The 14,601-nt window shown below is 47.9% G+C and overlaps 2 protein-coding genes across 5 annotated transcripts in view; one reads left to right on the top strand and one right to left on the bottom strand.

The window, feature by feature from the left end:
* ankrd6b (ankyrin repeat domain 6b) overlaps positions 1-12,497 on the top strand; it is a 27,592-nt gene extending 15,095 nt beyond the window's left edge. For 3 of the 4 annotated variants that reach the window (XM_086143172.1, XM_086143174.1, XM_086143173.1), the window contains exons 3-15: positions 3,805-3,903; positions 5,061-5,159; positions 5,701-5,799; positions 6,770-6,868; positions 6,964-7,062; positions 8,165-8,263; positions 8,360-8,542; positions 8,617-8,730; positions 8,808-8,978; positions 9,065-9,217; positions 9,314-9,427; positions 9,848-10,124; positions 10,784-12,497. In XM_086143172.1, coding sequence (XP_085999298.1) covers positions 3,805-3,903; positions 5,061-5,159; positions 5,701-5,799; positions 6,770-6,868; positions 6,964-7,062; positions 8,165-8,263; positions 8,360-8,542; positions 8,617-8,730; positions 8,808-8,978; positions 9,065-9,217; positions 9,314-9,427; positions 9,848-10,124; positions 10,784-11,349 — 2,172 coding nt within the window. In that variant the 3' untranslated portion in view covers positions 11,350-12,497. The remainder of the gene's footprint in view (positions 1-3,804; positions 3,904-5,060; positions 5,160-5,700; positions 5,800-6,769; positions 6,869-6,963; positions 7,063-8,164; positions 8,264-8,359; positions 8,543-8,616; positions 8,731-8,807; positions 8,979-9,064; positions 9,218-9,313; positions 9,428-9,847; positions 10,125-10,783) is intronic. The other variant, XM_086143176.1, reaches the window with a different exon arrangement.
* On the bottom strand, positions 12,027-14,601 carry lyrm2 (LYR motif containing 2). Its single transcript, XM_086143177.1, has 3 exons — positions 14,506-14,601; positions 13,531-13,671; positions 12,027-12,494 (listed from the first exon to the last, which is right to left on the bottom strand). The coding sequence occupies exons 1-3, from the start codon at positions 14,548-14,550 to the stop codon at positions 12,414-12,416; spliced, it is 267 nt and encodes an 88-aa protein (XP_085999303.1). The 5' UTR covers positions 14,551-14,601; the 3' UTR covers positions 12,027-12,413.

Raw genomic sequence — 14,601 nt, 5'->3', positions numbered from 1 at the left:
CACAAGGGCCAGGCCGACAATGTGGTGCAGCTCATTAACAAGGGCGCCAAGGTAGCCGTCACCAAGGTGAGCGAAACGTGGGCGAGCTGTTCCTGCACGCAATCACAACATGACTTGGGAAATGAATTGAAACGTCATTAATCCGCTCCGGTTTGACCTTGAGGATGGGACGGAGATGCCGGAGGAGGTCGGGGGAGTTTTTCATCCTTAGCTTACAGGCTCCACACTTAATGCTACAATGTGATGCTAAATGTAGCATTGCTGCACATGATGCTTTAACTCCATTTATGGTCGTCGTCAAGCCGCTCCTCTTTTTAAAACCATTAAACCGCCCCCGACCGGTTCCGACAGACTCCGAAGCTGATGCACGTAGAAGCAAAGTTTCCACCGTCTTGGTTTAGTTGTAATCTTTCGGAGGCATCGCGACGTTTAACGGTTTCTTTTCATCTACAAGATTCCCGAGCGCTACTGCGAGGACCGGAGGCAAGCCGGCCGATAACGGTTCCCAAGACGGGAAAATGGGAGGACGTTCTCGCTCGATTTTGAAGGATTTCTGCACTTCTTCTCATCTTAGTGAAACAGACACTGTGAAAGTTTAATTAGTTTATTAAAAAAAAGGGTTTTCAAATTAACAACCGGAACCCAAGATGGATTTCCACGTCCTTTTCTGGGCCAGGGGAAGTCACCACGGCGTTAAATACGACCGCTAGCCATCATCAGGGTAAGAAAGTGACGTGTGACGATCAATGTTCCCTCTAAGCTGCGCAGCTAGCGCTCTGCAAATGAATTAGATATTTAACTATTTTTTTTCTTTATCATTTTGCTGTGACAGGTGTCCAGCCAATCATACAATACGATGCAATCACGCTAAGCAGCCAATCACGCCATTGATGGTACTTGCGCACGAGCTCGGCCCATACATGCTAAATAACAATAATCACAGCGTGGTGGAGTTGAGTGATGCTCATGCTAACATGCTAACCCCTTACATGGCGAAAGAGACGGGTGAAATTGTCTGTTGTTAACTTATTCAAACCCTCCTCTTGTGTTTTGAGGAAGACACGACCGCTTTTCGTCCGCCGGGTAAAGTCTGTCGCCGCGAGTTTTCCACGCAGGAGTGTGAAAACATCCTCCGTGAGCGGAAAGAAGCAGAACAATTAGTGTGTAAAGACTCGGCCATTTAGGAGCCAAGAGAAGTGTGTGGCCTCTGGTTTCCTGTCGCGGGAGATGTTCCGCTTTTTTGCGCGAATTTGCACGAATGTCCAAATACAAGTGCTGAAGAAAGAGTCAACATTCAAAGAGATGATTGTATTGAATTTAAAATCATACCCGTATGTCGAGTTCTTGAGAAAGGATGCTTAATGTTGTCTTCAGTATTTATATCCTAGACAATCCTTGTCTTTTCTTCTGGGTTCTTCCCGCGACCGATCATCCAACGCCAACTCTCGGCCTCTTTCCCTCCATCCGTAAACCTCCCTCGGCTTCAGCATCCTTCTACCCAGATCTTCACCGTGCCTCCCCCGTCCATGTCCGAACCTTCCCGCTCTTGACTTTATCTCCAGAACATCTGAACATGTCCCTCTGGTGGACTCATTCCTCTCCAGTCTCCTCATCCCCAAGGAGGAACCACCATCTCTCCTGCCTCCCGTCTTCTCCTCAGTGTCTAAAAACCTCTCTGATAGTCTTTTTATCGCTTCTCCACATTTGTTCCCCTCTTCTCCACCTTCTCGGTTCCCTCAATACTTCAGAGTACCGTATTTTCCGCACTATAAGGCGCACCTGATTATAAGGCGCACCTTCAATAAATGGCTAATTTAAAAAAAACAAATTCACACATAAGGCGCACCGCATTATAGGGCGCATATATTAGAAGCTGCAGTCGTGTCTGGGGTTGCTAAATGGAGCTGCGCTAAAGGGAATGTCAACAAAACAGTCAGATAAGTTAGTCAAACTTTATTAATAGAATACAAACCAACGTTCTTACAACTCCATTCACTCCCAAAACATGTTAGTGCATTCACAATACTGTACCGTACACACCGGTAGCTCTTAACGGTATTTGTGCCGCCCTCGTTGAAAAACATATTTTTCCATCTCCATTTATCGCAGTTCAAAGCGTTTCATAAAACAAAAGCACTGAGAAGGACCGCCTCTAAATTATTTGATGTTCATGTCGCTAGCTAGCGCTGTTGCCTTCATTTGAATAGTGACTGTAGAGACGCTTCTACTTGCTGCTGTCTGTTCAACAACCCACTTTTCCCGTTTGTCCTTTAACTGTAACCGTCTCGCTTTGTTTCCTCAGAAACTGTGTTCAGTCTTCTTTACTTGGCGCAGGTCATCTCCCTCCACTTCCGCACCATTGATTCACTAAAGTTGAATTCTCTCGCCGCTGCTTTATTCCCATGTTCTCCTGCGTGACCGATCGCCTTGAGTTTAAACTCTGCGTCGTAAGCGTGTCTCTTGAGAGGAAATGAAAATGCACGGTACTCGTATCCTATCTTGCACCTCTGTAGATGTTCCTCCACCTGCTCCCTCTGCAAACATCACCGTCCACAGGGTTCCCTGTGAATGACCAGCAACCGTTTCAAAAATTAGACCTTTTGCTAGCGATCTGCTGCCGCCTTGCGCTTCATGGATTCACGTGATACTTTGAGGACACCTCCTCCTCCTCCTCCTCCTCCCCCGCCGGGATCAAAATACAAAACCCTGTTGTGGGCGGACTAAGCGGATGTTTTCCACGCGGGGTAATCTCTGCGACGGGTAATGATCCTCAGCTCCGATCTGCTTAGATAGCTTGGGTGAAAACGTCGGTCAGATTCGAGACGCCCCGGAGTAGAAGCCGGGTTACGTATGAATGTTTCTTGTTTGGACGAACGCCGTCGGACGCTGACATCTGCCCCCGTTTGCGTTACACAAGCTTAATCCTGGATAAAGCCGGCAAGAAGTTCCTCAGGAAGAGCGACGGTCTCATGCGGAGCGTGGAATAGATTGGAAATGAAGAGGTGAACCGATAAATATGAGCCGCTGACACGGATTAAAGGTCATCAACGGAGGCCAAGAGGAGATGTTGTATTTAACCGGAAGCTACTGGGAAACGCAGAAAGTACAAGAATTAGGAGCTTTTTCTTTTTATTTTTGGTGTTATATAGATTTTGGAATTCACTCCCCGCCATGTTGGGGACCATTTTACATCGGCAGATAATTTTAACGGGTTTCATTTATCGTCTCTTCTCCCGCTCATCCACATCTGGACGGTCGACCAATCAGAGACCTTCTTGCTGTGATGTGGAAGCGCCAAATACACATCAGGTGTTCTCCAGTAACGCAAAGATAAGGATGCTCCGAAATCCGATCCGAGGCGGCGGAGAATGCCGAAGAACAAAACCTCACAGCGCCAAAACCGCGCTTGTGTGGGAAAACACACTAAACACACACTCGACGTGTAATTAAAGCGCACTTACGCCGGATAATTACAGATAAAACCTCTCCTGTCTGAAGTTCCTCAGCTGCAGTGGGTTCTCCTCTCACCGCTAAGCGGAGTTAATGACGCTTGATGTCTCCTTCAGGATGTCGGGAGCGTTTAAACCCTGATCCCCGGCTGCTCGGCTTTATTTTTTGAGTGTGTGTGATTTACGGGAGTCAGGTAACGTCGAACTTCCTCCTGGCGCTTCCAGAACACTCGTCACTTGATCTCCAGTAGGCTTCCAGGACGTCACGCTTCCGCTACGCAAGACTTGGATGAGAAGTCATCTCAGAGAGTAAACGTGTGTGTGTGTGTGTGTGTGTGTGTGTGTGTGTGTCCAGTATGGCCGAAGCCCCCTGCACCTGGCTGCATACAAAGGCCACCTGGAGGTGGTGCGTATCCTGCTGAAAGCCAGCTGCGACCTGGACATCCAAGATGATGTGAGTATCTCCTTCCTCCCCTTCCTCTTTGACGCCCAACCTCTCCGCCCTCCTCGCCCTCGCCTCCGGCTCGCCGCCGCTAACCCGATGGCCTCCAGCGGCCTGGAGTGGGACCCCCTGGACTTCCCCCTGGTGGGCGTCCCCTCAGGATGCAGGTCCCCGTTCCTCGCCGGTAGCCCCGACCCCGATCTCTGGCGCCGCCGAATTCACTCTCTGTGGTCCATGAGCTCCGCGACAGGACGCAGTCCATCCTCCGGGACTGGAGGGAGCAGGAGGTGGAGACATGAGGAGGAGGAGGAGGAGGAGGAGGAGGAGGGGAGAAGACAGTGGAGGAGGGCTGGGAAGGAGCCTGGAGGATCAGGGAGAGTGAAGGAGGTTAGCCAAACCTGCCGCCACGGCAGAAATCCGCCCCCTTCGTCCTTTTTTTATTCCCCCTGAAACCCCTCGCTGGCGTCTCCGCCCCTTAACTCCACCCTGCCTTCCTCCTCTTCCTCACCCAAACCCCCCAAAAACTCCTTCTATGGCCTCGCCTGCTCTCTGGGATCTTCTTCTCGCTGCTTCCGTCTGTCCTTCCGGCTCTTCGTGGAAACACTGTCAACCTCTGGGGCCGCTTTGAAAAATGTCAAAAAAATATCAGGAATCATGTGGATGGACAGTTCAATGGTTATTCACCACTGTTGATATTTTAAACTTGTGCGTTTGTGTTTGTTATTCAGTTTATCATCAGTATGTTGTCCATTGGAAGAACCAGACGAAGGTGTTAGCGGTTAGCCCAGTTAGCCAGTAGCTCTGGTTTAGATCATTAGATCTGGATCTTCTTCGTTCACTTCTACAAAGCAAGAGGAGGTTTTCTGTAACCAAAGACGCCCTCCGAATACCCCCCCCTCCGCAATCCAGCTCAGATTTTTTTTTGCTCTGAGTGCAGATGTTAGCCTAGCTTAGCTAATTAAGCTAAGCTAGGCAAACATCCGCACATCTGGTGTCAGTCAGCAGGGCTTTTTTCACTGGATGACCCGCTGTCACTGAGATCTGATAGATTTTTCGGCCTTTGACTCCCCCCCCCTTCTCCGCCTTTAACCCCTCCTCTCACACACACACACACACACACACCCTAGTGTGTGTAGTGTGTCAGCGTTGTTGTGTTTTGTGTTGGACAGGGGGAGCAGACTGCTTTGCACCGGGCGGCCGTGGTGGGGAACAGTGACATCATCGGTGCTCTCATCCAGGAGGGGTGTGCGCTGGACAGACAGGACAAGGTGCACACACACACACATGCACACACACACACACACACACACACACACACACACACACACACACACACACACACACACAGGCTAATGACCAAAGATGTCAAGGCAGGGGTGATACTTGAGATTCTTACCGAGCCACTCGGGGAGTGTTCTGTTATGCAAGTGTGTGTGTGAGAAAGTGTGTGTGTGTGTGTGTGTGTGTGTGTGTGTGTGTGTGTGCACATTCAAAGATTAAAAGCGAGCGTGTAATGATTCTTATCTTCAAGTTTCTGCATGGGGAAAAAAAAAAAAACAATATTGGTTTTATGTTTATTATCTACCTTTTATTTTATTCTACTCAGAGGTGTTTCTTTTTCCTTACAATTTGTTTTCAAAGCGTATTTCTTCCCGTCTCCGCCATTGAAGAAGGTTTTCATTTGAAGCCATAATGGCGTGTTAACATAGATTTAAAAAAAAAAAAAAAAAAAAAAAAGCTGCTCAGCTTGTGTTTGAGCTTTCTTTCCTATTTTTTTTTTTCTTCTTTTTCCCCCCGTCTCACCTCCAGGACGGAAACACTGCCCTCCACGAGGTGTCCTGGCACGGCTTCAGCCAGTCGGTCAAGCTGCTGGTGAAGGCCGGGGCCAACGTGCACGCCAAGAACAAGGTCGCTCCGCGTCGCCACTGCGTAGAAGCACAGCTGGTTGACAAGAAAATGAAACGCATTCATTCATTCATTCACTATCCATGCCGCTAATTCTTCACTCTTATTCACACGTCATATAAAGAAATTCAGCCATTCACCCTTTTATTTACTTGTCATCTAGAAAAATATGTTCACTCTTATTCCCAAATCATATAAAACATTCAAATATTCAGTCTTTCAGTCACTTTTCATAGATCAGGAGTGTCAAACTCATTTTCATCAATATATAGCGGTTGCCCTCGAAGGGCCACATGTGACGGTAACGATATAAATGGAACTAAATAAGATAAGATTAGATAAGATAAGAACAACTTTATTTATCCTGAAGGAAATTGTTGTGCCAGAGTTTCAAGCAAAAACATAACAATAATAGATAATCGTAGGAAGATAATAGATGATAGTAGGAAGATGTAATGTAATGTAAATGTAATATAAAATAAGTGTAACTCCCCCTTCATGTTAAATTTATGACTTATTCAAATCCAAAATGAGTCATTTTTCTTGAACCAGCCCTCCATCTGCATCCACTTTTCTCTTCCTGAATGTTTATATTTATAAATACTTTATTTATTTATAAATATTTATTCTTTATATTTTATTGTATTTCTTATTCTCCCTCCTTCCTGCTATTATCTATTACTGTTATGTTGTGCTTGAAACTCTGGCACAACAATTTCCTTTGGGATAAATAATTCTTATCTTATCTTATTTAGGGATTGTTTGTATTTCTAAATTCCACTCGTTGAAAATGCCATCGATGTGGATATTCAATGCACGCGTTTGACTTATTTATTTTAAGACAATCCGATCTTTTAAGACTTTTTTCACGCGAGCCACATTTTGACATGTGATATAAACATTTTAGCGTTTTTTTTTGTTTTTTTTTTTAAGAGTTTTAGCGTTGCTAAGCGGCGTCCCTTTCCACCGGCAGGCAGGAAACACGGCGCTCCACCTGGCCTGTCAGAACGGCCACGCCCAGAGCTCCAAGGTGCTGCTCCTGGGAGGCTCCAGGCCCGACAGCAAGAACCACGTAAGCGTTGGAAGCCGTCCCGGCGGGGAGAAGATTCCGGAAGATTCCGGGAGGGGAATAGTAACGTGTCCCGCTCTCTCGCTGTGACGCTCCAGGCGGGCGATTCTTGTCTCCATGTGGCGGCCCGTTACAACCACACCCAGATGGTCCGCACCCTCCTGGGAGCCTTCTGCTCCGTGGCTGAGAAGAACCTGGTGATGAACGTCAGCTAGAAATCAGCTGCTGTTTGACTCTTTGTCCGGATGCTTTCCGTCACCGTTGGTTTTTTTGATTTATGAAGAGTGAAAAATCAGTGAAAAATGTAATTAAAATACTGCTTTCAAATGTGTAATATAGGCTTTAAAAATAACTCCCAAATTAGTCAACAAAAAATTAAATCTCTAAATTTGCAATTTATTCCCTAAAAATAACCCAAAAAATGAATAAAATAAATGTAATGAATTAAATTAGTAATAAATGAAATTAGCAGGCTTTTCCCTTCAGCGGTCAACCTCCCCAATCTAACCCTGTTTCACCGCATCTATAACCAATCTTTAGCAAATAAGTAATTAAGAGTTAAACTTTAAAAGAATCTTGGAATTGGCAAAATATTCCATAAAAATAACCTAGAAATTAGCATATAGAGAATATAATAAGTCTTTAAAATAGCAGTAAAATTCCTTGTATATAATGCAAAATTCAAGAATAATATTCAACTTGGCATTACATTCCTTCAAAATAACCCCCAAAATTAGAATAAATAGAATGAATTGAAAAAAATCTTTAATGCAGTCATAAATTCTTTTGAAAATTTCCTGAAAAGGAATCTTTAAACCAGCAGTAAATTCCTTTGAATTAACCCAAAAATAATACAATAAAAAATGGCGGTACATTTCTCAAAAATACCCCCAAAGTAAAAATGAATGGATAAATAATATTTTTTAAATTTACAATAAATTCCGTATGTATCCACCCAAAATAAAACACATAACCAATTTAAAACTGCCAGAAAACAATATAGTCAGACATATCATCTGTCATTCGCGAGCATTTATTGAACACATATTTTGGAGAAAAACTACTATTTTACATCTCATCCAGGCCTTTTTGTGATTCTGCTCATTAAAATATTTCTGGCGGCTCTCAAAGGAAAGTTCTCACTGAAAACGATGCAGAGCCGCGGCTGCAACTCAGGCGTGCCGGGCTAAAACCGGGATAATTGGTTTGTTTCTCCAGATGAGAGCGCGTGGTCGATGGCGCGTTCAGGAGAGCGCCATATGGTTGGAGTCTAAGGCTTGTGTGTGTGTGTGTGTGTAGGCCGGGGACACACCGCTACATGTGGCAGCTGCGCTGAATCACAAAAAGACGGCGCGTCTGCTGCTGGAGGCCGGAGCCGACAGCCGCATCTGCAACAAGGTGACGGATATAATAGCTTCTCGCCGAGCGTAGCGTCAGCTTAGCGGTGATCGCAGATAATGTCAGTGAGGTTGTTGTTCCGTCTGCTGGCCTCAGGCCGGACAGACGGCCCTGGACCTCGCCAGGGAGCACAACAACCCCGAGGTGGCTCTTCTCCTGACCAAGGCTCCTCAGGTGCAGAGCTTCATGCGCGGCAGGAGCGCCAGGAAGAGGAGGGACAAGTTGAAGGCCGAAGGCAGGGCGCAGTCGGTGCCCAGAGACGAGCCCATGCCGTGCAAGGTGAGAGGAGCGCCGCCGTGCACCGCGGGAACCGGTTTATCCGAGCGCCACCTTCTCAAAATGTTCCCCGTCAGGACAGCGCCTCCGCCGCCGACGACACGCCGAGCAGCGAGCACGCCGCCGGCAAACCGCCGGAGGGCGCCGTGGCCGACGGCAGGAAGGGGAAGAGCCGGAAGCAGAAGGACAAGGTGAGGGCTTCTTCCCGCCTCACCAGAAGGAGTCTGGGCAGTAAGGTCTGACGCCCGAGGGGTTCGGTGTGTTCCAGCCGTCCTTGTCGGAGCCGCTGCGCCGAAGAGACGCCCGGCCCGGCGAGGCCTCGCACAAGAGGCGGAGCAAGCAGCGGGGAGCGACCACGCAGGGGGCGGGGCCTCCTCACAGCTACAAGGCCTACCAGCTCTACACCCTCTACCGCGGCAAGGACGGCAAGATCATGCAGGTCAGGACCACCAGTGTGTGTGTGTGTGTGTGTGTGTGTGTGTATACCAAGATGTGTGTGTGTTGATGACCGCTGGCCCCCCGCAGGCGCCCCTGAACGGCTGCCGCTGCGAACCCCTGATCAGTAAACTGGAGAACCAGCTGGAGGCCACCAAGGAGGAGATGAAGACCGAGATCCACACCGTGCAGGACCTGATGAACAGCAAGATGGGCCAGCTGGACCGCAAGAGCAAACACCAGGTACACACACACACACACACACACACACCTGCTGCTTCAGGTGGAGAGAGGGGTGTGTTCTCAACACTTCACACTCCGTGTGTGTGTGTGTGTCAGATCCGGGCTCTGGACAGGATCACGGTAGAAAGGGTGTCTGCAGAGCGGAGCCAGTGTGTGCAGAGGATGGAACAGAAGGCCCAGCAGGAGCGCACGGAGGCCGAGAGGAGACAGGTAACACACACACACACACACACACACACACACACACTGTGCAGAGAGAGATGTTCTCCTCCAGAACATCTCACTTATATCTCGCCTCCAAGGCTTCAATGAGAAACCATCTCAGATGTAGACAGAACCATCTCACAGTAAAAGTGTGTGTGTGTGTTTAAGATAAGAAATTCTTTTGTCACAGCAGCGTAACAGTTATCATGCCAATAAATATGAATATAGAGACAATTAGAAAATAGCAAAATACATCATCAAGGATAAGAATGGACAACAAATTGGAAAGGAGAATAAAAGACGGGGTGAAAATAGAAAACCAAAATGAAAACATAAACAGAGTTTTCATGTGTGTGTGTGTGTGTGTGTGTGTGTGTGTGTGTGTGTGTGTGTGTGTGTGTGTGTGTGTGTGTGTGTGTCTGGAAGCAGACGTCCCTGGTGACCGAGCTGAAGAGCTGGTGTCTGTCCAAGCTGCAGAACATGGACGGCCGCTTCACCGGTGACGCCCCGCAGCGCTGCCCGGCCCCCGAGGGCCCCGCGGAGGCCGAGGGCTCCGGGCTCAGCGTGCTGCCGGCGGGCCAGAACGGGGCCGGCCCCGCCCAGGAGCCCCACCCGGGCCCGGACTCCTGCAGGAGCGAGTCCGGCACGCTGGAGGGCACACCGGCCAACCACTACTTTGTGGTGCACGTGGAGAGTTCACCCGGTGAGTGTAGGTCTTATAGGTGTGTGTGTGTGTGTGTGTGTGTGTGTGTGTGTCACTTATCACAAAGATTGGACAAAAATGTGCAGCTGTGTCGGAGGTTGGGAAAGTTTATTCATTTACTCCTTAACATACAGCCTCCACACTTGATGCTACAATGCTATGCTAAATGTAACATGCACACTTTGCTACTCTTTGTCTAAACTTCATTTGTAGATGGAGGGAAGACGCTTCTTTTTTATTTTTATTTTTTAAAACATCAAACCGCTCCTAACTCCGAACTGGGCTAAAACTCATTGTTGCACTCGAAAGGCGTCAATTTAATCTGTGAATACAAGATCCAGTATTTATTTTTAGGCCTTCATTTTTGAAATCCTCACTCACTGTATTTTAAATTGTATTTATAATTTAAATTATATTTAAAATACAGTATTTTCAAAATGTGTATTTTAAACACAAGCGCAGTTTTACGGTACGAGTACCTTGAGAGCCGGCAACATCAGTTAAAAGAGGAACATCTGCACCGTCAGCTGTTTCCAGTGTGGAATGGAGCAAAAGAAATCAAAACAAAAAGAAATTAAACACGTCTTGTCCCATTCTGTGGTTCATGTCGTCCTCCGGTGACAGAAGCTAATGCTAACAGCTACGTGTGTTAACACCAGATGGCGACAAGGTGCTTCAAGCGGAGAGTTCCTCCCCCTCTGCAGCCACGAGCCCGCCGTCGGCCGCCCCGGTGGTTCGACCCAAGGAGCGCTCGGCACCGCCTCCCGACGCCCAGGTGTGGACGCGGGACTCGGACTTTGGCGAGCGCGGGTGGGGGCAGCGGGCCAGCAGCCTGTCTCCGGCCGCCGGACGCCGCAAGAATGAAGCCGGACTCCGAGAGAAGGATCGCGGGCGGGATAAAGGGAAGCACCCCAAGAAGCTCTCCCAGGGCAGGGCCAAGTCCAAGGGCTCGGCGGGGACCAGGACCCAGGAGGTCTTCGTGGACCGGCCTGCCGAGTCCTCCTTCGCCCAGGAGAGGGACAACATGCACGCCGTGGAGGTGACGCAGTACTTCTTCGAGGCGGTGTCCACGCAGATGGAGCGCTGGTACGAGAGGAAGGTGCAGGAGGCCCGCTGGCAGGCGGACCAGAGGGCGCAGGCCGACCGCGCCGCCCTGGTGGAGAGGATCGCCTACCTGGAGGACGAGCTCCGCGTGCTGAGGGCTCGCCGCCGGGACGACTGCTGACCACAGCTCCAGTGTGAATCTTAAGATCTCGCCCAGGGGGGACGATGCTACTCCGAGGAGGCTGTCGGTCCGCGACACTTAGCAGTTTAGCAAGTCAGCTAACAGTTTTTAAACTAATCTTGCAAAAACCAGTCGATCTAAAACCCAAGTTGTTGTTGTTGTTGGAAGATCCGACGCCCCGGCCGTGTTTGCTGTACTGACCGTAGCTGTGAGTTAGCCAGTAGGTGCTAGTTGTTAATTGTGCCATTTTGGAGAAGCGGGGCGAGGAAACGACAGCGTGATAAGCTTTGGGCTGAGGTTCTGGCCGGACCCCGTGTTGGATGCTCGTGAAGAAAGGCCTCGTCTGATTTTTGCTGCTCGGTGACTTCAGTCTGTGACACTGGAATGATTTGACTTTGACGAGCCGGTGGGTTTTATATTTATTCCTCAAACACTGATCCTTTGAGGGGCCACGAGCGTGACGGGCGTTTTTTTTTTTGTTTTTTTAAAGCCGGATGTATTTATTCTTTGTGTTTTATTAATTATGATTAACTAAAAAAAAGGGATGCTAACGGGAGTGAGTGACTCACATCCTCAAACCGGTGAGTGTGTGTGGACCGTCTGAACCCGTGCGTGCAGATGTTGGAGATCAGTCGAGGTGAAACTTTTGGTTTGAAAATACTGAGAAGACACCGTGGCCTTGTTACATCTCACGTTTATCTGAAGGAGACAAAACAGCAGCGCCTCCTCACAGAGGAGAAGCCGAAGCTGCAGACGTGGACTGGTTATATGACGGCGCGGAGGGTTGAGGGTTCGATGTTCTCCTGGTAGACCAGGAGCCGTCCACCATTCCGACACTCCTTGTCCTTCAGCGCCGTCACCTGAAGCGTGGAGAACCTGTCATTCCTCATGTTGGTTAGCATGTTGCTCCCAGCATGGCCACTTCTTTTGTATTAAAACGGTCTTTATATACTCCTGCTGTGGTTGGTTTGTTGAGGCCGCTGGACGGGTTCGGCCGGTTTCCCGGATCGGAGAGTTCATCATCTGCGGCCCCAGAAGGTCTGGCCAGAAAGCATCCAGGTAGCTTAGCTCCCTGCCAGCGCCAGCGTCCTCTGCAGCTCCTCCAGGTGGTTGTTGGCTTGCGTGATCATCATCCGGATGGCGTCCTGGTAGGAGGGAAAGGTGAAATTCATCAACCATTCATTTCCTCTCTGGTCTTCCTCCAGACCTCCTGCCTCAGCATCCTTCACCGTCCCTCCTATGCTGATGGACTCATTCCTGATCTTCTCCACCCTTGCAGAACCGTACAGCCTTCCGACAGCCCGTGTGTGATCGCCCCCTAATGGACAACAGCAGTGCTGAAGTTTTGTTTTTCTTTTTATAATTGAAAAAGGTTTTTTTTTACAAAAAGGTTTCTTCAGAGGGCGGTGAGTTGATGCACATGTTTCAGATTTTGTTGGAAATCTTATCTATAATTCGGCTGCACGACACCACGCAGACGGAGAGAACAAGTTATTGATACACTGCTGATTTTTCAGCTTTTCCCACTTGCAAAGCATGTAGAGGTCGAATTTTCATCATGGGTACTCCTTTAACTGTAAGTGAGTGCATTTTATTGCAAGACATCAGAAAAAGAAAACTTAATATTTGTGCCTTTATTGGGAATGACAGAGATCAGAAGTTTCCTGTAGTTCTTGAGCAGGTTGAGGCGGATTGACTGTCACCTTCTTCCATTTTCTAATAATTGTGCCAACATTTGTCGCCTTCTCACCAAGTTGATTTTGTGCTGTAGCTCATCCAGCCTTGTGCAGGTCTAGTTTTATCCCTGATGTTCTATCACAGCTCTCTGGTCTTGACCGTTGTGGAGAGGTTAGAATTTGTTTGACTGTGTGTGTACAGGTGTGTTTTATACAAGCAGAGTTCAAACTGGTGCCATGAAGCCAGGTAATAAGTGGAGAACAGGAGGGCGTCTTAAAGAAGAACTAATAGATCTATGAGAGCCACAATTCTCACCGCTTGGTAGGCGGTCAAATACTTATGTCATACAGTAAAACGCAAACGAATTACTTAAAAATCATGTTTTTCTGGATTTTTGTTTGATTCTGTCACTCGCTGTTGAAGAGTACCTATGATAAAAATGACAGTCTCTACATGCTTTGAAAAAGCTGATAAATCAGCAGTGTTCTCCCCACTGTACGTCACCTGATCGCGGGCGTCACGGTTCCTCTTGAACTCGGCCCTCGCCCAGTCCTGCAGGTACTTCTTGTCCGCCTCGTCCGGAACTTTACGGATGGTCCGCAGGATGTTCCTGTAGATACCCAAGATCTTCTGCCTCTGCAGGAACTGAGAACATCAGCTGTTAGTTGGAGCCGATACAGAGGAACACAAATAATCAGTTGGGGGATGAACTTCAGATGTTTGTTTTTTCTTCTAATTTAGAGGCAAGGCAAAAACACTAAATTTCAGTTACAAAATACAATGACCATCAGGAAGGTCGTTAAGTTCAACAATAAGACAAAAGACAGTAAACGAGATGGAACCATTAAAACAGGTAAGAGATATAACTAAAAACAATCAGTTACGTGAAAACGTCGATGATATGAATAGAAATGTATCTAAATCTGTATCTGTTCAAAATGTTCAGGTGGCAGAATTTGCTTGTACGACGAAACTATACAATTATAACTAACAGATTGAAACATGTGTTTCTTCGCAGAGTTTTGTCAATAACCATTTTGTTTAAAACGTATATTTGTTTAATTTCTAGGTTTTGTGCCCTCCAATGTCTCCAAGACCAGGTGAGCTTTAAATTTTGTAACCGTGAGATCGACAGTTTAGCACGGCGGTGTTTCACCGGCAACACATCCGACACGAAACAAATATATATCTGTTTGATATAACTTGTTCGAAGGGCGGACGTGAAATTATGAGTAAGAGTAGTGGAAGTGGAGAAGTGAAAGTTATTGTCGCCTTTTAATTCAAAACGGGGCTTAAAAACAGAGCAATGCCGGCTATCAAGCTAGCTAGCAGTGGTTGCTACCTGGAAAATGCAGCTAGCAGTGGTTGCTACCTGGAAAATGCAGCTAGCAGCGGTTGCTATCTGGAAAACGCAGCTCGCTGCGCCCTCGGTAAGTCGGTGGATGTTATTTGTTTTTCCTCCTCTCGGCCAAACCTCACCTGTTTCAGAGAAAGCGCCGCCGGGGGTAACCTTGAGGCGGCCATCCCTCCGCCACTACACCGGACCGGATGTTTTGGGAGACGTACTTCCGGTTT

This window comes from Fistularia commersonii, chromosome 36 (assembly GCF_037954325.1).
Source record: "Fistularia commersonii isolate RoL2024-O1a breed Wild chromosome 36, RoL_Fcom_v1.0, whole genome shotgun sequence".
In the NCBI taxonomy this organism is placed as follows: Eukaryota; Metazoa; Chordata; class Actinopteri; order Syngnathiformes; family Fistulariidae; genus Fistularia; species Fistularia commersonii.
This window is presented reverse-complemented; position numbering and strand designations above follow the sequence as displayed.

Bases quoted from the DNA above. Each gene is read 5' to 3' on its own strand.
- lyrm2 (XM_086143177.1), bottom strand. From the start codon at position 14,550: ATGGCCGCCTCAAGGTTACCCCCGGCGGCGCTTTCTCTGAAACAG. The intron at 13,672-14,505 runs GTGAGGTTTGGC...TGATGTTCTCAG, and splicing joins CGGCGCTTTCTCTGAAACAG to TTCCTGCAGAGGCAGAAGAT. The intron at 12,495-13,530 runs GTGACGTACAGT...CCCTCCTACCAG, and splicing joins ACCGTGACGCCCGCGATCAG to GACGCCATCCGGATGATGAT.